Below are 22,442 nucleotides of genomic sequence, written 5' to 3'. Positions count from 1 at the left end.
GCTGGGGTGGAAGGTTGCTGGGAGGACAGGGGAGGAGGCTGCAGGGAGGTGCTCCTGGGTGGAGGCTCGGCCTGGCCTCTCCTGCTCTGAACGTGCCAGCCCTCACCCTCTTACTGGGCCTCAGTTTCCTCTCCTGAGGGAGGAAGGACTATGGAATCTCTAAGGTGCTTGTAGGTCTTTGATCTCTGGTCTCAGGCTGTGGATGTCAGGCCCAGGCAGCAGCGTGGGGGAGAAGGGAAAGGCCGGCTGATCCTGGGGGCGGGGGTGGGCCGGCACCCCAGACAGGCTGCCCTCGGGCCTCCCACCACGGGGTGGCTCCGCACCCACGCAGGCCCCTCTGCTCTCCCTGGCCTCTTCCTGAGTCCTGAAGACCCTCCGTGTGTCCTCCTGTCCTGCTCTGTGGGAGGAGCTCTGGGTGGTGCCAGGAACCTGGGGCCTGGCGCCCACTCCTCTCCAGCTGGCCTAGTGTTCTGCAAGCACCCCAGCATCTGTCCACAAACTGCAGCTCTCTCCAAAGTGGGGTCCCCAAACAATGCCACCCCAAACAGGGTCCCTATCAATATCATCCAAGGTTGGGTCCCCTAATGCAGCCTAAAACAGTCTTCCCAGCCACGCAGATGGGCCTCCCTGCATACACCTAGGTGCGTAGGTGGTCAGGCGGACAGGCCTGGGCTGTGGCCCTGGCACCATGCTCTGAAGGCCAGGCCAGCTTGGGTGTGCAGAGGAGACCTGTGGGAGGGGGGTGCTGTGAGGCTGGGGACAGGTGGACAGAGGGTCAGGGAGTCCTGTCTGGCTGGAGGGAGCCATCTTACTTTGAAAATACAGCAGATACTTCTCCCCCTCCATTTACACAAATCTGGCCAATGCTTAACAGCCATTCAAAGAGGAGGTTAAGGGGCTGGGGATGTGGCTCAAGCGGTAGCGTGCTCGCCTGGCATGCGTGCGGCCTGGGTTCGATCTTCAGCACCACATACCAACAAAGATGTTGTGTCCACCAAAAACTAAAATAAATAAATAAATAAATTCTCTCTCTCCCCCCCTCTCCTCTCTCTTAAAAAAAAAGAGGAGGTTAATGAAGACTCAGATGAGTCTCAGGGAGCCACGCGTCTGGCTGCACTCGACGTGTACTTCTCCTGTGTGTGTGTGTGTGCGCGCGCGCACACACCTGGGTCGGGTTCATCCTGTGACCAGCACACAGATCACCCCAGTAACTGACCAGAAGACGGAGCCCTTGTGACACCGCACTGTCATAGAGGTCGCGAAAGCCTATGGGACGTTCCTTATGGAATCTCCCACCCGTCTGTTTGGAGTGGGGCCGGCTGCAGGCCTGTCCCTGCCTTCGCTGTCTTTTCTTTCAAGGTCAAACACCCGCCATTGTTGGCCGCCTTGTGGACGCCAACTCGCCCGGCCTGTGGGTCGGGCTGTTCTGCTTTCATTTTTCTTAGGAGCATATTTGTTTCTCTGGGTGGACGCTGGGTCCCAGGGTGACTGTCTCCTTTGTGCATGAGGACCTGAGGCCATGCTCAGGTGGTCACTTTATATGCTGGAACCTGGCCACCCCAGGGCAGTGAGCGCCTGCCATGCAGTGCCAGCTCCCTGTGTGATGGGCCCAGGGCAGCTGTCTGGCCAGGTCCTCCTCTGGTGACAGTAGCCCCTGGGCTGATGTGCCCAAGCTCCCAGCTCCTTAAGCTGGTCAGGAGCCTCTGCTGAGTGGGGCGGGTCAGTTTTTCTGGTGTGTTTTAATGACATAATTATAGGGGGTATTTTAGGTTCCCTCTAACGGGCCAGCCGGGTTGGTGTGGCTGTTTACCGGGCTGGGAGTATATATAGTTGGGGCCACTTCTCCTTCCCTGGGTCAGGCTATAGAGGACAGTGACCGCTGCCGCCTCCTGTGGTTTCCTTGGCCATTGAACGGGCAGCTAAAATGGGCTGGGGCATCTGCAGACTTTGAGATCAGGAAGGGGCAGGGGCTGGGGCTGGGCCTCCGTCGCAGGCCAAGTCTTGCAGCTGGGAGGACAGTCGGACAGTGCCGGTGGCACCCCGTGACCCCAGTGGTGCCAGTGTGGTGGGTCCACCCTTCCTTTGCATTCCTCTCCCCTCCTGTGCCTCTAGAGCCACCTGCCTTGGTCACCCTTCCTGGGAGTCCCCAGGGACAGAAGCAGAGGCACAGTGCCGATGCTGACGGGGGCCCTGCGGCAGAGCAGAGAAGTCCAGGCGTGGGTCCTGGCGGGCAGCCTTCTGAGGAGCAGGCCGTGGGCTGCTCTCTCACCTCTGGGTAGCCCCAGGGTCTGTACCCCAGGTCCATGGGTCAAGTGGGCAGCACCAGGTAGGGTCCCCCCGCCCCGTATCTGGTTTCTGGCTAAGGTTAGAACACTGTTCAGCACACACCAGTGTGACATCGTCCACTCCACCTCGCTGAATGGCTCTTGCTGTTTTCCAATTTCCTTTGCCCTCATTGGGCGCCACAGTGATGGCTGCCATGGCACGAGGCCCGTGAGTGCCTGGCTTGGTGCCTCTGGGGAGGCTGTGTTCTTGTGCATAAAAAGTGGGTCAGAGGGTGGCCTGTTTGCCCAGGCTGCCCTGTGGGCAGGTGGGTGCACTGCAGCCTGGCTGGCCTCGGCATGAGCTCAGGCACAGGTCTTGAGCTGCCGTGGACGGCACAGCCTGTGGCCACAGCTCCCCAGCTTCACCCCGCCTGTCCAGGTGGAGCCGGGCACCATGGCTGGGTCTCGTCCTCTTCCCCTCTGCCATTGTCTGACTGCCCCTCCAGTGACCAGTCACTTGGGTGCAGATCTGCAGCCCCTTTCCAGGGCCCGCTGTTCCCACGGCAGGCGGCTGTATCATGTGCAGATGGGCCACTGACCCACAGCATGGGCCTTCACTCTCGGCCTCCTCAGCATCCTGAGGTCAGTGGACGCAGGCACACCTCAGTGGCTTGCTGGGTCAGAGGGTTGTGTGACCCCAGGTGCCACCGCCACAGGTGTTGCCGTGAGGCATGCCACCTGGGGCCACGTCCACCAGCAGGTTGGTGGTGAGGGGGCCTGGACGGGTCTGTCCTGCGGCTGCTGTGTCTCCCTTTCTTACTGACCGTGTTGTCTCTGAGGTCTTCCAGCTGATTTCAAAATGGGCCGTTGGTCTTTGTTTTTTGGCTCTATCAGCCCCTGTGCCAGCCACCTGCCCGGCTTCCCTCTCGGACCTGTTTTTGGCACCAGGGATGGAACCCAGGAGTGCTCCACCTCCGGGCTCCACCCCAGCCCTTCTTATTTTTTATTTTGGGACAGGGCCTCTTAGCTGCCCAGCCTGGCCTCAGGCTTGTGATCCTTCTGCCTCCAGCTCCGAGGGCTGGGGGACAGGTGTGGCCTCTGCCTGTCTGATCTTAATGGTGTCATTTAAGGATCAGGCACTTTTAGCTCAGATGACATCGGGCTAACTCGCCTGGCTACTGTCCAGATGTCCACATCCCCGCACAGTACCCTCTGCTCAGTCCTCCTCCCCGTCCACCAACCCGATCCTGCTTGGCCTTCAACCTGGTCAGACATGGCCTCCAGCTGACCCCGATCTTCTCAGCTGCTCTCCTCCTGGGTGTCACGGGCATGATGGCGTCCGCCCCTCTTTAGTGCGGCCCCCTGGGGGCCTCTGTGGAAGTCTGTTGGATGAAGCAGAGTGACCGACCCAGGCTCCCTGACCCACCACTGTCCTTGTCCCAGGCCTCGGGGAGGCCGTCCTGGTCCACTGCCTGGTTCTCCTGGCCGTCCCCTGCTGCATCCTGGTTTGCACCCTGCACCGGGCACTCGGCTTTGCTCTCATGGACTCTCTGAGGGCCCTTGTGGGCCTCCTGGTGCACAGATGAGCTCTCCTGTCCTCCTGTGGGACAGTCAGGCCCCGAGTGGGGGGTCTCCCAGGACCCACCAGTCCCCCACTGTCCAGTGAAGCCTGTCCCTTTGTCCTCCACTGCACGAGTGGGGGCCTCTGGGCCTGCTCCTGGGTGCTCCGGGCCACACCTGCCGACGGTTTCCGGGCTGTGGCCATGGTCATGGCGTGTTCTCCAGCCTGCCTTGTCCCGGTGGGCAGGCCCCGCTGGGAGCCACCATCCTGTAGGTGGGAGGGAAGGCCAGCTAGGCCCGGGAGGTGACAAGTGGGCGTGGCCCCAACTTCCAGGTCCCGCAGCCCATCCCTGCCTGGTGACGCATTCGGCGCTGCTGGGGACCACGTTCCAGACCTTATCAGCGGACACAGACCTTCCCAGCCAGGCCCCAATCTCCAGAGGTCAGGGGTGTGGGGGAGGAGGCCGGCAGTTTGGGGGCCCTGCAGGGAGCTGTTGATCAGGGGTAATGGCATCTGAGGGACGCTCCACAGGGCCAGACGAGGACCCCCGTGGGGGGCAGCCCTCCAGAGCGGCATGTGTTCCCTGGCCTCTTTGTTCTGTGGCCTCTGCGAGGGGCCTCCTGCCTCAGTTTCCTCATCTTGTGAAATGAGGTGGCCTCCAGCGAGTGGGGGGGCCCCTCAGAGGTGGCTCTGGCCGGTTTGGACGCTGGAGGACACGTGGCGAGTGGGATCAGGCATAAGTGGACTGCTCTGGACCCCATTTCCAAGACGGCCTGGGTGGACACCAGCAGGGGAGGTGGGCCGTCTCCTCCTGGCCCACTCTCCGCTGCCCACTCAGCAACCCCTGCCCACTCAGCTCTGGCCCTTAGAGTCTGGGGACCATCAGCAGCTGTGACTCGTGGGGAGGCCCCAGCTGCTATCCCAGCCCCCCAGGCTTGGGCAGGACCCTGCTGGACCCTGGCCCCCAATCCTGAGCTCCTCCAGCCTCCCACCCTGCCCCTTGAGGTCTCCGCGTCCTGCCCACCCTGCTCCGTGGGGTGCCGAGCCTCTGTGCCGCCGATCTGAGATGCCTGTGTCACACTCCAGCCTAGACCCTGCGTGGCGCTCTGGCCAGTGACCGAGGAGCAGGTGCACCTGTCTGAGTGACCTCAGGAGCTCCTGCCTGAGGGAGGGACCTGGGTGGAGCTGGGTGGGAGGTGCCCTGGGGCTGCGGAGGGCATCTGAGAGGCTGGGGCCCTGGGGACCTGACTCTGCAGGTACAGCCCTGGGGTGTCCAGTCCCGCTGCCCAAGGACCAGGCCTCCTGATGTGGGCATGGGCAGAGGCCACCCGGCCACAGGACACTCAGGGCCCTGTGCTTACGGGTGGTCATTTGTGACCCAGGGGCATTTCTCTTGGGACTGTGTTGTGAGTGGCGGCCCTGGCTGGGCTGTGCTGCCTGAAAGCCAGGCAGTAGTGTCTGGTGGCACCAGGGTGTTGGGAGTCTGAGGACCTGGGTTAGGAAGCTGTTCTCCCTGAGCCTGGCAGGGCAGCAGGCCTAGGGCATGGGCAACAGGATGGGGACAACCCGGGCTGGCTTAGGTCTCTCCTTCCCAGCCTCCTACTTTCAGACATGGCTGAGTCCCAGCTCTGCTGCTGGGTGTTTTGGGGGACTTACATAGTCTCTCTGAGCCTTGAACCCTCAGAGAGAGTTTAAAAGTGGGACATGACAGGTAGGAAGAGCCATGTCACCCTGTCACCTAAGGAGAGGCACCACTGCTGTCTGTCCCCCTCACGGGGCAGGGGGACAGAGCTCCGAGCTGGTGCCTGGCAAGGTCCAGCCCCATAACTGTTCTGTTGGTGGGGACTTTCCCGCCCGCCCCAGGTTTATTTTCTTTTTTTATCTCTGGTTGCAAGATCAGCAGCTGCCCGGCTTGGCCCGGGGCTCCGAGAGACGCCCTCTGGGTGATGCAGGTGCAAACACCTTGCGGAACAGAACGTGGTGGAACAGAAGGTGGTGTGCGCTGGGGCTGCGGCTCCACCTGACCTCACCCCCGTCCTCATCTTGGGCCCCTGTGGCCACCTGTCACAGGCAGCGAGGGGAAGTGGTGACCGGGACCCGGTGGCTGCCATGTGCTCCTGCCCTCAGGGCTTCAGCACCTCCCGGGCAAGGCCCTCTCCAGAGTCTCTGTGACGTCCTACAGCTCACAACAGCCCGTTCTGAGTCCAGCCTGTGGCTCTGCTGCCCAGGCAGGAGTCCCGGGCCCTGCTGAGGATGACGTGTGGCCGCGCGGGCTGCAGCGGGCTGGCGGTCACAAGACACCAAGTGTCCACTTGGGCTGCTGGGCAGGGGGTCCAGGCTGCCAGCAGCCATGCCACTGCAGTGGCATCAGCCCCTCCCACCCTTGACTGTAAGGGCCAACTGAGTGGACATCCGGGAGCCCTCGCAAGGGAGGACGCTGCCCAGCAGCCTCAGCTGGACACTTCCAGGCAGACTCTGCTCCTGGGTGGGGTGGGAGTTGCTGGTGGAAGGAGCGAGGCCCAGTGCCCACTGCAGCCACGTCCGCTGAGGCCCTGACCATGGCAGGCCCTCCAGTGGACCTTCCCCCGCTGTCTCGGGTTCTCAGTAGCCGAGAGTCCAGAGAGTTCCCACACCCACAGCTAGAAAGTGTCGCTACCAGGGCCTGACCCTGGGCAGAGTGGCCGGTCACAGGGAGTGAGGGCAGCTGACACTGGCTTCAGAGGCCCTGGGCAGCTGGTGGGAGCACACGTGGGCCATCCTGTGGCTGCCTGCACCCGCAACTGGCTCTGGGCCCCGTAGGCTCTGTGTGTGTTGGGCTGTGGGAGGACTGAGTGGTGGCCTTTGGTTGGGAGAGAGGTGGCTGGCCTAGCCAGAGGGCCGGTGTCCCCACTTACAGATGAGGAGACTGAGGGTCAGAGAGGCCGTGCAGCTGTGCAGGTGGGACCAGCTGCTGCAGCCGGGTGCTGCGGGGCCAGGACCAGCTCTGGAGCGCCCGGCGTCTCTAGCGTTGTGTGACCTGCCCCTTGTGGGCAGCAGCCCCCTGAGTGAGGGCTGCCTTTGTGCAGGCTTTCCCCGGCCGTGCTGGGCGGGGCTGGCTGGGCTGGGGAGGACGGTGGATGAGACCCAGTCCACTCCTTGCTTCCAGGAAGGGGCCCATCGATCCCCGGCCGCTCCCCGGGGGTTGGACGAGGCGGAGATGGAGGCTCTTGGTCTCCAGGGACCAGACTGGGGAAAGGCAGTGCTCGGCCATGCTGGACCAAGGGAGCCCTCACCCTGTGGCCCCTGGGGACCCTGAGGACGTCTGTTGCTTGCTCCGCTGTTAGGAATCGGATTAGTTTTCCATAAAAACAGGATGTGGCGGGGAAGAGGCCGCCGCCGTCACTTTTCTCACTCCTCTTTTTCCAGGAACTGGACATATAGCCCTTGGCAGGACCGTCCCCTGTCCACCCTCCTCCGCCGGGTAGGGAACAAGGCTCTCTGCTCTTAAGTGGCTACTTGATCTGCTTCTGCTCCCAGCTGGGGAGCTGATGGCCTTGCCAGGAGCCAGGCAGCCTCTGTGGGGACCTTCACCATGGTCCCGGGGCCAAATTGGTCACTGAGGAGGGGAGCGGGCAGAGCCAGAGCCCAGCCCCTGCTTGGACCTCAGGGCCCTGCCCCTCCCAGGAGTCCACATGCCCTGGGGCTAGTGGGTCCCTGCAGGCTGCTGCTCCTGGGGCTCTGTGGGCAGACCTAGGCACAGAGCCCAGAGGAGCCTGCCCCCTCTGAAAACCTGTGGGGGCCGCGGGAGGGGTCAGTCCTGGCCAACTGGGAAGACTGGGAATATTGAGGGCCTGCAGAGAGGGGCCAGAGGGGCTGAGTTCGAGGCCCCCTGGTCCCTGTTTCTCTGAACCCTGAAGGGGGGTGAGGCAGGCAGGGCAGACCCCAGTGGGGTGGCTCCGTGGCGTGGCTCCGTGGCCCCTGCTGTGTGACCCTGGCCTGTGGCCTATGGGGGCTTGCTGTGGCACAGTTCCTCCTCTGTACTGTGACAGCAGTGGTGCCTCTCCTTAGGTGACAGGGTGACATGGCTCTTCCTGCCTGTGCAGGGCCCACTGAGAGGGGGCTTTGAGAGGAGAGGCTGGAACGGGGTGTCCAGCTGCTGGGAAGTGAGGCAGGACGGAGGCGGAGGTGGCCTCTGCCCACCAGTGCGAGCTGGGCCTCGGCTCCTGTCTGGGGGCACTGGACCTGCCCAGACCCCAGGGGGTGAAGCTGCGGAGCTCAGAATGGGCCTTCCAGGAAGGAGGTCTCTGGGAAGGGAGAGACCCGCCGCAGCTCCCCACGTCCACTCAGGGGGCCTGTTGATAGAAAGGATGGCCGGCCAGAGACCTGTCACAGAAGGGAAGCCGAGGCCTGCAGGGCCCAGGGAGGCGGCTGCCCGCCTCGTGCCCTCTGTCCCGGGCGCCAGGCTGAGCTGCCAGGCTGGTTGTTTGGAGCCAGTGGGTGTTGGCTTTCCCTTGGTCACTTCCTGAGTGGTTGTTTCCACAGTACGTGGGGGGCCCGGCTGCCCCAGTGCTCCCTGCACAGTGGACACACAGCTCTTCGGAGCAGCCTGGGTCTGGCCTGGCTCTCGGGCTTCCCGTTGGTGCTGGGCAGTGGTTGCCCTTCGAGCTTTGCCCGCCTGTGTCCAGAGAAACAGGCATTTACTGTAAGAGACGGGCCCACAGGCGGAAGTGGGCAGGGTGGCCAGCCGGCCAGCCAGGAGCTCCAGGAGGTGCTGTGCTGGCTCTGTGGGGCAGCAGAGCTGACCAGCACCTGCCATGGTGGTGTCTGACCCACCTCGGGCACTTGGTGGCCAGCCCCAGGGGTGGGACCCCAGTTCCCTTATCCCAGTCAGAGGTAGTGTGTGGGGTTCCCCAGCCCAGGTGGCCCTGGGGTGGCTGGCCCTGTCCTCTCTCCAGCTCTGCACACACACCTTCTTGGGCAGTGTCCCCTGGGCAGCAGATAGTCCTTGAGCTGGGATACCCCAGAATCACCCCATTTTAACAAAGGGAAACCAAGCCAGGTGGGCCAGATGCCACACCCAGCTGGACTGTGCCACCACGAGGTGGGCCGAGCCCTGCCCAGCACCCCATCCCTGGGTCGGGGCTCTGAAGGCTGCCGAACCAGGGAACTGCCTGTACCCGCTCCCTGCCGGACTTCCCCCAGAGGGCCGTGACCTCCCTTCTGCTTGGCCCACCAGGAAGGCCCTCGAGCAGACCAGCTTGTGACCAGTCCTGAGGCAGCTTGCACAGGTCCTACCGGAGGGCTGACAGGCTGGGTGAGTCATGGGGAGGGGACCCTGAGTCAGCACCCAATGTTGCATCCTGGCCTGGCGCTGCTGAGGGGCATGGGCACTGGAGCTGTCCAGCCAGGTAGCCCTGGCCCAAGGGGTGGCAGTGAGCACACTCCAGCAGCAGAGTCTGTCTCCTTCAGAACAAGTGCTGACGGTCATCCTTAGTGGACACCAGTGTCTATCCCCTGGGGAGACACCGGGCTGAACCGAGGCCACAGCCGGAGAGCCCAAGGGTGGTGGCCAGCCTCTGTGCGCCTGCCGTGAGCTGTCATTTAGGGAGGCACCCTCCGTGCGGCTCCGGCATGAGGTCACATCTAGCAGGTTGTGCAGGTAGATTTTGATGGCTGGTGGTGTGGCCTGCCAGCTGCTTCTCCTCCAAAGGGGGGGTTCCGAGTCCATGTCTCCATGGGGGGCGCGTCTGCAGCAAGTGGGGGTGAGCCTGAGATAGTGACGCCTGCTGAAGGTCAGGTCCCCTGTGTCAGGCCCAGCCCCGCGGCAGGCAGGGCCTTGGCTCTGACGCCCCCCATAGGGGTCCCTGCCCAGGCAGGGAGCCGAGGCGGGACTGGGCCTGCTCTCCATCACCGCTTTACCACCCCACGGCCTGCGGTGGCCACCCCCGCCCAGCAGTGGGCTCTCATTCCCAGGGTCTGCCCTGAGGGTTCCGCCAACCTCGGACCAAAACATGAGGGAGATTCTGGGAAGTTCCAAGAAACAGAACTCTAATTTGCGTGCTCAGAACACCATGCTGCATGCCCGGGAGTGGACAGCGCGCGGCCACCCTGTCCAGCCCCCTCCAGCCCTGTCCAGCCCTGCGTCTCGCTCACATGTGGCCATGTGCCCTGAACTCTGGCTTCCTGAAACAATGTGTGGTGACAGCTGTCGCTGACATGGGGTCAGGTGGTATGACACCCAGAGGGGACTGCAGTGCGCGGGAGGGTGTGGGGTTGATGCAGATATACCATCTTCTAGAAGGCTCCCGTGCATCCGGGGTGGCTATCCATGGGGTCCGGGGGCCAGTCTTTCACAGATCTCGAGGGGCAACTGTATTTGTTATTTGGGGTCCTGTGGCAGCCTGGACCCCACCCTGACCGATGCCCAGTGCTCGTCTGCTGTGGGGGCCAGCTCCCCACTGCGGTCTGCAGGTGCCTGGGGCCAGAGTTCTGGTGGTCTCTCCCGTGTCCCCAAGGCCGGGTGTCCTGAGGTGGAGCATGGAGGCCGAGAGCTGGCCTCCCTAGGAGTGAGGTGCGGAGGGCCCCTCTGCCCGGCACCAGCCTGGTGGGTCTGCCTGTGAGAGGGGCCTGGTGGGCCAGCCTCAGCAGCCTCAGAGGAGGTGCGTCTGGGGGAGGCTGGCAGCTGGCATTTCCATGTGTCTCCAGGTACCTGGGACAGGGCTGTCCCTGTCAGGTCCTGCCATCTCAATTAGCCAGGAATGCTGGGGGCCGTGGCTCCAGGTCACTGAGCAACTCTGTTGACACAGCTTGGTGCCAATCCTTCATGCTAATCAGTGTGCCCAGGAGGCCTCTGGAATGTGCTGTCCAGTCTAGAGACGTCACCAACTGTGACCTGCTCTGCACAGTCCAAGACTCGGCTGGTCAAGGGCTCCTGATGACGAGGTGGGGCATCCAGCATACCTCTCCCCAAGCCCCCACTTTTTAGATGAAGAGACAGAAGGCCACAGAGGGGTGGCAGGGGCTTGTCTCTGGCCTGAAGCTGGCTTTGCCCTGCCTTAGGCCACCTTGTCCACCCAGGAGCCCCTCCAGGGAACCTGGGTCCCAGATGGGGCTGTGACCAAGCTGACAGGGCCCACTGCCTGCCCGAGGTGGCCGCTCCCATGTGGCTTCCTCCTTAGCTGCCAGCTCACCAGCTGGGCACAGGACAGGACCGACTTCACCAGGAACCGCGTCATCTGGCCCTGCACCCCGGCCTTGCCTGTCATGTGCCGAGGGCAGCTGTGTCGAGGGCTCCTCTGTTCCCCGCCTCTGGGGCTCTGGACGTAAGGCAGCCACTGTCAGGAGCCCAGGGTCCAGGTGGGCATGTGTGTGTTCGGGTCAGCTTGCTCCAGGAGAGAGCCAGGGGGACCCGTCTGCACACTGCTGGTGGGCTGCGGCTGGACAGCTCTTCCCATCCAGGTCCAGGTGGGGCCATGTGCAGGACAGCAGGCCAGGCTGTGAGAGGCCCTGACGTCCACACCTGCACCCTCGTGCCTCAGTTTCCCCGGCTGGCCAATGATGCAGTAGAAGTCTCCACCCTGAAGGGCTTGCTGGGCGCTTGGCCCTTGCTTCTGCTGCCCTGCGTGCCTGGAGAGTCACCTGGCCGTGACAGGCCTACGGGGTCTGTCTCCGCTCAGCTGAGAGCTTCCCGAGATGTACCCTTTCCTTCAGGCTGCAGGGATCCCTGGGGGTCCAAACTGGCCACGATCTGTGGGTCAGGTGAGGACAGTGGACAGGGCTTACTGCCTGAGTGCCCCTGGCAGGCCCCAGGGGTTGTATGATAGCTGAAGGCAGAGACTGGGTCTGAGACTGGCCCTCAGGTGTCACCGTGAGCAGGGCACGGAGTCCCTCCTGGCCCACCCCCCCTGGGCCCCTGGTGGCTCTGCTGACCCAGTTCCCTTTCCAGTGCTGGGGACTTCTGGGCGGTTCTTCCTGGGGCCCTGCCCCCACCCCCGCCCGCCTGTTTACCTGTGCTGCCCAGATGGCCGCCCAGATAAGCCTGCTACCTCCTTCCTGCAAGGCTGGACTGGAGGAGGTCCGGGGGCTGGCATGGAATGCCGCCCTCCCGGGCCCTGGAATCCATCCCGCCTCCTCCATGTTGAGGGCCGGCTCCAGAGGGTCAGGGTGGCCCCAACTGGTGCTCTGAGTGAATGCTGAGTCCTCCATGGGCTGTGGTCCTTTTCAGGGAAGGGCAGCAGGACACTGGAGAGGCTGTGGGAGGGCTGAGCTGACCGGCAGGACCAGCCTGGTCCCCCACGGGGGCTTTGGGGTGTCCTTGTCTCATCCCCAAGTCCTAAGCACCAAACATGCATCCCTGCCCACCTGGGCCTGCCTGGCCAGCAGGATGCTAGCCACATGGGGGAGCCGCTGGTCAAGGCCTGTGAACAGCCCCTGCTGACGCCCCAAAGGGGCAGGAGCCACTCTCCACAGAGCTGGGCAGTCCAGCACCTCTGGGCTGGGAGCTGGGACAGCTGCTCAGGCACGCCCCTGTCACCACTGGGGAGCTGCCTCCTACACATACATTCTCATGCGAGAATCTCAGGGCCTCACGCCCACTGGGCCCTGCAGACTGTACCTGCTTCCTGGCCAGTGACCATCCCTCTTGCCCCTCCATATGGCCATGTGTTGCGGCCTGCTGTCCCTTTGTTCCCTGCAAGGCCACCTTATCTGCAGCTGGCCCCCTACTGTCCTGCGACCCTTCTGGGTAGTCACCATGGGCTGAGTGTAGCGGGGAGGGACCTGGCTGTCCAGTCCAGTGGGTTCAAGCAGGAGGACCTGGTAGAGGTTCATGGGTCCTTTGCTCTTGGGGGATCCCTCTGTGCCCAACCCACAGTGGCCATCAGGCCACCCTCAGCCTTGGCCACTCTAGCTTCATGATACCCCTCTGTGGGGAGGAAGCCCGGCTGTTGGTGACCTGCCTCGTGCAGGTCAGATGAGGCATAAAACCGCGTTTCCTGGACACCGTGCTAGTTAAACCCTGGACACTTGGCTAATTAAATGCTCCGAAAGCGCTTCGGGGCCCTGGGCTGCTTGGCGGGGCTCCAAGTAGGTAAGACTGTTTCCTGTCTGTCGCCCGCCCAGTCCCCACGTGTCCTGGCAGCCTCCAGGAGGCCTCCTGCCCTCTAGCCGTGCCTACCCTCGACCCCGCAGACTCCTCTCCCACAGTCCTGTGCTCTCTGCGTGTTCCTGGGCGCTCGCTCTGTGAAGTGGGAAGTGCTCCCTCCAACACCGTCCTTCCTGCAGAAGTCCCCCGGTCCCCAGCCCCTTTCCGGCAGCTCCACCTCTGCTGGCTGTCCACGGCCACACTGCCTGGGCTGGCCCTGACCAAGGCAGGTCCTCAAGGCTGGGACATACCCTGGCAGGCGGCTTCTGTGCCCGCTGCAGACCTCACACCCCTCTGCAGCAGGGCAGGGCCGGTCCAAGCCCTCCAGCCTCCTCTCTTTCGTCTGTGCCTCCTGCGGGAGGGCGGGGCCCAGGTGTGGCCACTGGCCTGACCTCAGCTCCAGCCAGGAGCCGGGAAGAGCTGGCCCCTGCTGGAGCTCCCTGTGCCACGTCCGCCCTCTTCCTCCTCCGCTCTGCTTGCCCCACCCGCTGGCAGAAGCCTGCCCTGAAGTGTTCATGGCTCTCTGTTCATGGCACGTTAGGCTGAGTGCCCCTTGAGAGTTGGAGGGGGCCGGGGAGTGTGGCCAGGGCCAGGCCTCCCAGTCTGGCAGCTATCATTTGGGACTCTGGTTGTCCCTGGGCCCCAACCGCTGTCAGCAGGAGAAGGCAGAGTCCAGCAGGTGCTGACAGAGGCCTGGGATCTAGTCTCCCGGGTCCTGGGCAGTGTCCCCACTTGACCACCTCCACCTGGGCTACTTCCTCCGACAGTTCACTTGTTCACAATCCAGTGAGGCATGAAAATGTTCCTGTGGGACCCAGGCCCTCCCCGAGCTCGGCAGAGTCCCGCCCAGCCCGTCCGGTGTGGGTGTGCATGCGCGTGTGCAGGACCGAGGCCGAGGCTGCGGTGGCTTTCCTACAGCAGGGACCACGGTGGGTGCTCTGCTCTGTGGCTTGCACCGCACCCTCACACCCCGGAGGTGGCTGCCTGTTGCCCACCCGGGTGTGTTGGGCCCCGGTGAAGATGACAGCGTGACTCTCAGTGGCCAAGCAGAGGTTGGGTTTGTCCCTGGTGAAGAGGCTTGAGGGACTGGACATGAGTCATGGCCGTCTGTAGGGCAGGTCCGGGCACACGCTGGGTCCCAACGCATGTGGCACTGCCCAAACTCTGCTGGGGGACATGGGGGCTGTTCCTGAGCTGTGGCTTGGGGTGCCAGGTCTGCCCGCTCTGTCCCATCACTCCATGGCCACATTTTCTGAGGACCCTCAGGCGGCAGTGTGGGCTGTGCATCTTCGGGCCAGAGGAGAAGGGGGTCACGTGAGCTGCTGTGGGCATCTGGGGGGCAGGAGCCCCTCACTTGGCTCTGGCGGGAACAGAGGTGGTCCCAGGCCAAGGCACCGCCCAGGCAGGCTTGGAACAGCAGGACACTGGCTGGCTGGAGAGCAGAAGGCCACAGGTTGGGCAGACAAGAGGCCCAGAGTGGGGCCTCGGGACCAGACCACCAGTTGGATCTGCTCTGGGAGCTGTGGGGTCAGTTCCTTTCCGGCCATCTTCTGCAGGAGGAAGGCAGCACTGGCCACTGTGTTATGGACACAAGGCTGAGGAGTGAGGGGCCTGGGGAGTTCCCTCCTGGATGAGGCCCAGTGGTCCAGCCCTGCCCCTTCCTCCACAGCAGAGGCATGAGGGTGGCCAGGGTGCCTGGCCAGGCCTTCCTGAGGCATCTTCTTGGGTCCTCTGGAGTCCTGGACCCCTCCTGCGGCCGGGGTGCCTGCTGGAGCAGGGCCCTGCTCGGACTGGAAACGAGTCTCTTCACGGGCACCTGGGCTTGGTCTGCCTGCCTATGGGAGGGCACACAGGCAGTGCAGTCCCCCCAGGAGTGGGCAGCATGGTCACCGCTCTACCTGACCCCGCCCCAGGTCCACCCCCCAGAACTGACTGGAACCACCAGGTCTTGACCACAGGACACCCCCATTTTAGTGCCAGGGACCAAACCCAGGGCTTCAAACACCTGGAAAGGGTCTGCTTCCAGGGACCCAGTGTGGGGTCTGCATGTCCCTCCTGTGGCTGGTGTCATGGGGCAGACCATGGCTGCCCACTCACAGGAAGAGGACTCAGGCTGCCTGTCTAGTGGCCGTGTCCCCCTTTGGGCAGGGAGGGTTCCCCACGTGATGTGTCTTCCCTGGCAAAGACCCCCGCCCCCCCTCCTGGACCTGACGGTCAGATCACCCCTGCTTCTGCCAGCCCAGCCTCAGGACCTGCCCCTGCAGCCGGATCAGGAGGAGAAGTGGCCCAGGACTGTGCACCCCTGGGCTCCGGGTCTGGCCTCCTGACCTCCACAACCGTCCTTACCCCCAGTTCCTGTTTGTGAAATCTCTGGTCGCCGGGGGGCTCTGCCTGAGTCCAGGCCTGCCCGGCAGTGGCTCTGCCCTGCAGTAGGGACTGGAGGACCCCAGCCCTGGCCTGGCTCTACTCTGTCATGCCAGGGCCTTTGCCTGGTCCCCTGCTCACAAAGCTCCCCACAGGGTGGCTCAGCAGCAGCTACCTCCTGGCCTGGGGTGCCCAGGAGCTTGGGCCACCTGCAGCTGCCCCTTTCATGAGTGGACTGGGTGCATTAGCCTTCTTAAGACCTGTTCCCTCTCCTGTCTTCAAAGGTAGAGGTGACAAAGGTGGCCCTGGGATTGCAGGGGATGGGTCACCCAGGCCTGTGCCCATGTTGGGCAGTGGTGTAAGGCTGTGGATGTGTCCACCTCCTCTCCAGGCTGCCAGGAGTCCACACCACCTCTCCTTGCCCCAGCCTCTGCTCCTCTCTGCACACATCTGCCACCCGTCCTGCACTGGCTGCAGAGGCCCCTGCGAGCACACCCATGTGCTGCCCATCTCCTTCCAGCCCTGTCCTGCCTGGCCTGTCCACGATGGAGGAGCCTGAGGCTCAGGGCAGGTGTCTTGCTCAAGCTCCTGTGGGGACTGATGAGCCAGGATGTGGGTTCTTTTGTCCCCCGCTGGGGCCTGGGCCAGTGCCAGCCCCGGGGGACAGGTCTCAGCAACTGCACCCTGGCCAGGGTCCTGGGTGTCTGGGGTCCTCTGCAGGCCCTGTCTTCTGTGGGCAGTGGGAGTGGGCAGGAAGTCCTGGGAGGGGCTCTGTACTTTCAGCCCAGCTCTTCCCTTCCTGACCCAGCCCCTGCTGAACAGCCTGTTTCTGGCCTCGGTGGGGATCTGTGCGTGGAGGCTGGCTCGGGCCTTCGGAGGTCCCTGAGGGGCCAGAGGGTGCTGGCGCCAGGCCCCCAGCCCCCTGGTGCTGGTTCAGGAAAGGCCTGTTTCTGTGGGGCCCTGATGGGAAGGTGGGAGCTGCCAGACCCCCGCCCGCCCTGGTGGGGACCCCTGAGTGCTCCCACCCTGCAGCCAGCGTCAAGGGCAAGAGCAAGGCGGCAGTCACATGGATGCATTAGAGCAGCCTAGGTCACAGCCAGCAGCCTGTGCTCTCCCCGTGCCCGCCCCCAGAGCCCGTTTCCTGGCCTGAACAGTGGGGAGGGGGCACCCTGGCTCCTGCTGGCCTGCGGCCACCCTGCTGTGCTGAACCCTGAGGCCATACGGCTGAGGGAGGACAGGCTGGAAATGTCCTCCCAGAGCCCCTCTCTGTCCCCCACCGGGGGCTGGAGCCAGCGTGCTTGGCCTTCCCTGCTCAGGGCTCCCAGGCGGGTGTCCCAAGCTGTCCAGGAGCCATGGTGTGCCCGATGCCAGCTTCTTGGCAGGGCTAATGGCAGAAGATGGAGTCGGGGAGGCTGGCCAGGCGCATGCCGCAGGGCCAGGTGGGCTGTGCTGGGAGACACCCCTGGGCCCCAGAAAGCTGGAGATCAGCTGGGCGCCCTGAGCCTCAGTGTCCTTCTCTGTACTGGGGAGGACATCACAACCTGGGTGTGACTGAACTGCTGCCACCGCGGCCTGTGCTGAGGGGGGGGGTCCCCAGGGTGGGGCAGCACCCCCTGGCGTTCCAAGTGCCCCCCACTCCTCAGCTCCAGTCTCATGCTCTTGGCAGATGGAGCTGAGGGACTGGGAGCGGGTGTGGTGGCCCCGGCCCCCAGTTCCCAGCTCCCCCTCCCCCATCTTGCTCTCTGTCCTTGGCAGCAGACCACCCTGGGACCAGCCCTGCCCGCCACAGCTCGGGCCTGGTTCCTGAAATCCTTTTCGGGTTTCAGGGGCTATTTGTTGTCTTGGTTAAATCCCCATCTTACCCACTGTAGCGCACGGGTCGGTGCCCAGCTCCAGGGCCCCCTTCAGCCTTAACCCTTCCCTGCCCACTGCTTCAGGGGCGTTTAGTAAGTGGGCTGGGCAGCGTAGGGAGACACACTGGCCCCGCTCCCCGGCTGCCCCGCTTCCTGGATCCTCCCTATGCCACACCCTGCTGGGCCCCTGCTGCAGGCTTGGGGCATGTGGACCAGCTCAGGGTCCATCACTCCTGGCCGATTAGACCATGGGCCCCTCAGGGGCAGGACTTGCAGCATCTATCTCAGGAGAAAGTCGCTTGGGAGGGTGGACAGATGGGTGGATATGTTGGTGGGTGGCAGATGGGTGGTCGTCCCCTGGCTGGAGAAGCTCCCACAGGCTGGTACACGGGGGAACATTGCCTGCGTGGACTGGCACGGGTAGTCAGGGAAGGCCCAGGGCTGAACGTAAGTGCATTTCCTCATGCCTCTGGGCCAGATCAGATTGAGTCTTTTTTTTTTTTTTTTTTAAGAGAGAGAATTTTTAAGATTTATTTTTTAGTTCTCGGTGGACACAACATCTTTGTTGGTATGTGGTGCTGAGGATCGAACCCGGGCCGCACGCATGCCAGGCGAGCACGCTACCGCTTGAGCCACATCCCCAGCCCCAGATTGATTCTTGATGAAAGTGTCTAATTGTCGGAAACTCCAAGTTCAGGGAGCTGGGCCCATTGCTGTTGCTGGAAGAGGGGGAGGAGGATGTGCCCCGACTCCAGGGACCCTGCAGTGCAGAGGGAAGAAGGCGCCGTCCAGCCAGGACCCCCTGTCCCACAGAGGTCTTGTGGGGTTGGGCGTGTGTATCCCCCAGAGGCCCTGGGGAAGGGGGCCCTTTCTGGGTAGGACCCCAAGCTTGGGCGGCTTGGGGTGGGGTGGAGCCCTGAGCCAGAGGTGCTCCATAGGCCGAGGCTGGTCCAGTGGCTCTGTGCCCTTCTGATCGGAAAGCAGTGACCACCCCCTGCTGTCACCTGCCTCCTGGAGGGAACCATCTTTGTTGCCAGCTCATCTTTGACATCAGGCGAGTGGCCGCTATCTACACCAGCTTAGCCACTGTGGGCTCCTGGTCCTCACACCTGGGGTCTTGGGGACTGAGAATGGACCGTGGAGGGTGGCCCCCGAGGAGGCTGCTCTGGGTTCAGGCTTCGATCCTGTCCCTCTTGGTGGGACAGCAAGGGATTGGTGTCACCTCTGCTGAGCGCAGAGGTGGGTTTGTCCTAGAGGGGAATGGGACTCATGATGCATGGTGGCACCTGTGTCTCTCTGGCCTGGGGTGGGTCAGGCTGAAGTCAGCATGGTCCGTTTCTAGGAGCAGGGAGGTGGCTTTGGTCCTGGGGTGTGGTGGGTGGTCATTGCTGCTGGGGCCAGCTTGGGATGCCTGGGGCCACTCCAGGCCTGGCCTGCCCACTGTACCCCAGCCTTTGCTGGTGGCCCCCACTCCCCTGGTGCTAAGTCCCATCTCTTCATTCCTGGGAGCAGACTGGCTCAGCTCGTGAGTGGCAGGCCTCCTGCCTCTGGCGTCCAGCCCTCTTCCAACCAGGCAGACATCGTCAGGATGGTGTGGGGGCCGCACAGGCATCGGGGAAGCTGGGTACTGCTGTGGGCAGCAGCACGGGCACCCTTGGGCAGAGCAGTGGGGAGCCAGGCTTCACACTGTGGTTCCGGTCAGTGGCCTGGAAAAGGCAGGGCGGTGACTGTGGAAGGTGGGTTGGTCAGCAGGCGCTGGATGGGCAGGAGGGACCCGAGCCATGCCGGGTCCCAGTAGCCCCCACGTGGGGTTGGAACTCAGTGGCACCGTGGCAGATTTCAGGGATACAGCTTTAAGGAGGAGGAAAAGCAGGAGGCCAGGAAAACTGATCAGGGCCTTGGTGCCCGCCCTCAGGGTGCCGCCTGTGCAGCAGCGTGCATGGGTCACACCGCCATGGACACAGTTGGGGGAGGTGCCTGTGCAGTGCGCACAGCCCGGGGGCAGGGCTCAGCCAGGGTGCACACATGCTGACCGCCTGTCTCCCTCCAGCTGCCCTGCTGCGCATCAGTGCCCTCTCCCTGGTCTACCTGCTGGTCCTGCTGCTGCTACCCTGGCTCCCAGGCCCCTCGCGGCACAGCGTCCCAGGTAAGGCCCACGCACGGAGCGGCTCCTCGGGTCAGCTGAGGTTTCCGTTGTTCACTGTAGAACCCTAGATATTTCAGGGCCTCTTCTGCTACTCACTTGAGGCAGGGCCATGTTGAAGGTGGTGGGGGGGCAGATTCCCCCCTTGTCCCTGGACGTCCCAGAGCGAGTGGCCCCTGGGTGTCCTGTCCTGCAGAGGCCCAGGCCTGCAGGCTGTGGGCTGCCCCGCCTGCCCTCCCCCACCTCCAGTCACCCTTCAGGTGTGGCTGCCCCATCCGCTCTCCTGTGGCCCCTGCCTGCCCAGGTTCGCCTGTTCCCTGGCATCCTGTGGCCTCGGTGTCCCTCAGACCACCTTGTGTGTGGGGAGTTGGGCCACTGTGGCTTAGCCAGGATCTAGCTGGGTAGGGACACATCTCACAGGGTGGTGGGAAGGCCAGCCACGGCACTGTGTCCACAGCTCGAGGGGTGGCGTGGAGGCCAGGTAGCAGGCTGGTCCCAGCAGGCCTGGGAGCAGAGGCTCCATGCAGCAGGAGGATGGGTCTCCTGAGGGGGCCTCCACTGGGCCCTCTGCCTGCACTATGGCCGCCTGGTGTCAGTGTGTGCCTTTGAACAGCAGAAAATCCCCAGACACATCCCCAAGGCTGCCCCAGGTGGGGACGGGTCCTCCGTCGGCCTGTAGGCTTGGAGGTTGAAGAGGCACCCAGGGCGTGGAGGGCCTCTGGGATGGAAAGCAGCAGAACAGGGCGGGGGGTCAGTGCCCAGGGCCTGTCGGTGCTCAGGACCCACGGAGGGGGGTGCTCCTGTCCCTGGGCACCATCCTTCTGGAGATGCTGGACACAGCAGACTGGCTGTGAGGGGCCTCCAGGTGTGAATGGACCTCTGGGACTGCCGTGGTGAGTCTCCATGACCGACGGGCTGAAACCCCGGCTTGGTTCTGGAGGCCGACCCAGCGGGCTGCAGGCTACAGTCTGGGCAGGGCTGGGCTGCTCAGGAGCTCCCGGGGCAACTGGCCTCCCTGATTGTGGGGGTGCCCACTTTCTGGCTCGTGGCCCCTTCTTCCTTCAGAGCCAGAGCTGGCCAGCAGCTCTCACGTCCTGCTGCATGCCTCTTCCCCGCTGGTGACCTCGAAGTCCCCTGTGTCCAGGGGTGGCGAAGGTCAGCTGCCTTCACTCCAGGTGCTGTGTGAGGCCATGTGCCACAGGGGCCAGAGATCAGGAGAGGAGCAGCTTTGGGGTCCGCTCTTCTACCAGCTGTAGGGGAGGGCCACCTTCTCTCTGGCCGCCTCCCTGCCTCTCAGGGTCCTGCCCAGCTCCGGTGTTTTGGAGTGGGCCCTGGTCGCGGAGCATGGGCAGGATTTGGGTCCTCAGCACAAGTGGAGGTCTGGGAACGGCTGGGACTGGGCCTGACCCCACCAGCACGCTCGGCTGGGCAGCTGGGCAGCGGTCTGCTGGAGCCGGGGTGGGAAGCAGTCTCCTGCCAGGCAGGGAGGGCTCCCAGCAGAGGGCCTGGAAGGCAGAGCGGGAGGACTTCCCCGCCTGACCCTCCATCTGTCCAGCCTCAGAGGCCCTTCAGGGACAGAGACGCTGCCCAGTTTTTCCGGGCGGGAGAGAGGAAAATGTGAGGCCTGTAAAGGGCTGCTCAGGTTGATGGCTTGTGCAGCCCCTGGCTCTGGCCCTGGCCCTGTGGAAGGTCTGACGCTGCCTGTCCTGGTCCCCACGTAGGCGTTAGCCTGGCCCTCGGGCTGTGCAGGGAGGAGCCCTGGGGGTCAGCTCCCAAGCCTGCTTGCCATCTAGGGCTCAGGGAAGCGCCCCCACAGGTCCTCTGCTCCCTGTAGCCTCCCCGGACCCTTTCCCTGGCCTTGGGTAGACTCAGTCCTCTGCTTCGAGAGCCCCCCAGCCCAGCTGGGCCCTGGGAAGCCTTGAGATCCTGTGGCCAGCCTGAGCCCGTGTATGCCAGAAGGGCTCTGGCTGTGCCTCGGGGGCTCCTGTGAACCGAGGGTCTGGGAGGTCAAGACAGGGTGAGAATGTCCAACAGCTTGGTGGGTGTGTGTGACCCAGGCCAACTCCCGGCCCACCTGACCACGTCACAGGACAGAGGCCTGCTCCCTCATCTGTAGCCTGGGGACACCAGCCATAGGTGGGCTCTCAGGCCTCTGGGTTTATCTAGGACTTGGTCCTGAGTGGGCTGAGGGGACCGTCCCACGGAGCCTCCTCCCTGGTGGTTGGCCCCCACCCTTTCCTCTGCAGGTGGCACCAGGGCCCCTCCGGTCACAAGCACACTCAGGACCCAGGCTCGGCCCTGGCCCAGCTTCCGTCAGGAGGTGGCCACACATAGCAGGAGCCCGCAGGGCAGGCCTGATGGGCAGGGCGGCCGGCTCAGAGGGCGCCTGGTGGGTGGGTGTCAGGAGGCTCCTCCAGGAGGAAGGGGCAGGGGTGGAGGGTGGAGGGTGGGAGACCCCCGGAGTCACTGTGGGATGGGCAGGGAGCACCGCCCCAGCTGCTTCCTGTTTCCTGCAGGGCGCCCTGCCAGGACCACCCCGGGAAGCCCGCCCCTTGTGCTGGCGGGCACCGGCGGGGCATGCTGAGCCCTCCCCTGTGAGGAGGGGGTCAAGGGGTGGGTCACCTGCTCTGGTGGGTCAAGGACAGTTCCTTTCCCGTGGACTCCCTCCATGCAGGAAGCAGATGGGCCGAGGCCCAGACAGCAGTTGGGAACACAGGCTACTGGGTGGCCTGGAGCCAGGGCTTGTGCTCCATTCCTTGGGACAGAGGAGCCAGGCCCGGCTCTGCAGTCCTTTAGAGCTCAGCCTGGACCTCAGGGCTGACAGGAGCGAGCTGGCCGCTGGCTCTGGGAGGGCTCCTGGGCAGTGGACGTGCTTCTCCACCTTCTTCTAGCCTCGATCTCCTCACTGAAGACGGGGGAACAGCGGCAGCCATTGTGGGTTTGCCGCAGGATGGGGGGTGGTCCTAATGTGTGGGGGCAGTCAAAAGGCCGAGCAGGACCCCACCCCAGCTAGCTGTCAGAGGGAGGGGCTCTTGCTGAGAAATGGACTCTTTCCGGCATTCTCCAGGCTGGGTCTGCGCTGCAGGGCCTGCGCCCACTGGTCATCAGCCAGCGGCCACCTAGCCCCAGCCCTCCC

At 63.9% G+C, this 22,442-nt stretch overlaps 2 protein-coding genes across 6 annotated transcripts in view; both read left to right on the top strand.

Moving 5' to 3' along the window:
* Window positions 1–22,442, top strand: part of PIEZO1 (piezo type mechanosensitive ion channel component 1 (Er blood group)) — a 48,872-nt gene that overhangs the window by 3,995 nt on the left and 22,435 nt on the right. For all 5 annotated transcript variants that reach the window (XM_081275056.1, XM_081275054.1, XM_081275053.1 and 2 more), the window contains exon 2: window positions 19,214–19,309. In XM_081275056.1, the coding sequence (XP_081131182.1) occupies window positions 19,214–19,309 (96 nt within the window). The remainder of the gene's footprint in view (window positions 1–19,213; window positions 19,310–22,442) is intronic.
* LOC308637296 (uncharacterized protein) lies at window positions 6,722–18,829 on the top strand (the record flags this gene model as incomplete). Its single annotated transcript, XM_081273612.1, has 5 exons — window positions 6,722–6,869; window positions 7,231–7,285; window positions 8,071–8,506; window positions 9,041–9,118; window positions 18,102–18,829. The coding sequence occupies 5 exons, from the start codon at window positions 6,722–6,724 to the stop codon at window positions 18,690–18,692; spliced, it is 1,308 nt and encodes a 435-aa protein (XP_081129738.1). The 3' UTR covers window positions 18,693–18,829.

Source organism: Spermophilus citellus (genome assembly GCF_964194105.1).
Source record: "Spermophilus citellus genome assembly, chromosome: 18".
NCBI classification, from domain to species: Eukaryota; Metazoa; Chordata; class Mammalia; order Rodentia; family Sciuridae; genus Spermophilus; species Spermophilus citellus.
Note: the sequence above shows the minus strand (reverse complement) of the source record. Positions and strands in the feature narration are given on the sequence as shown.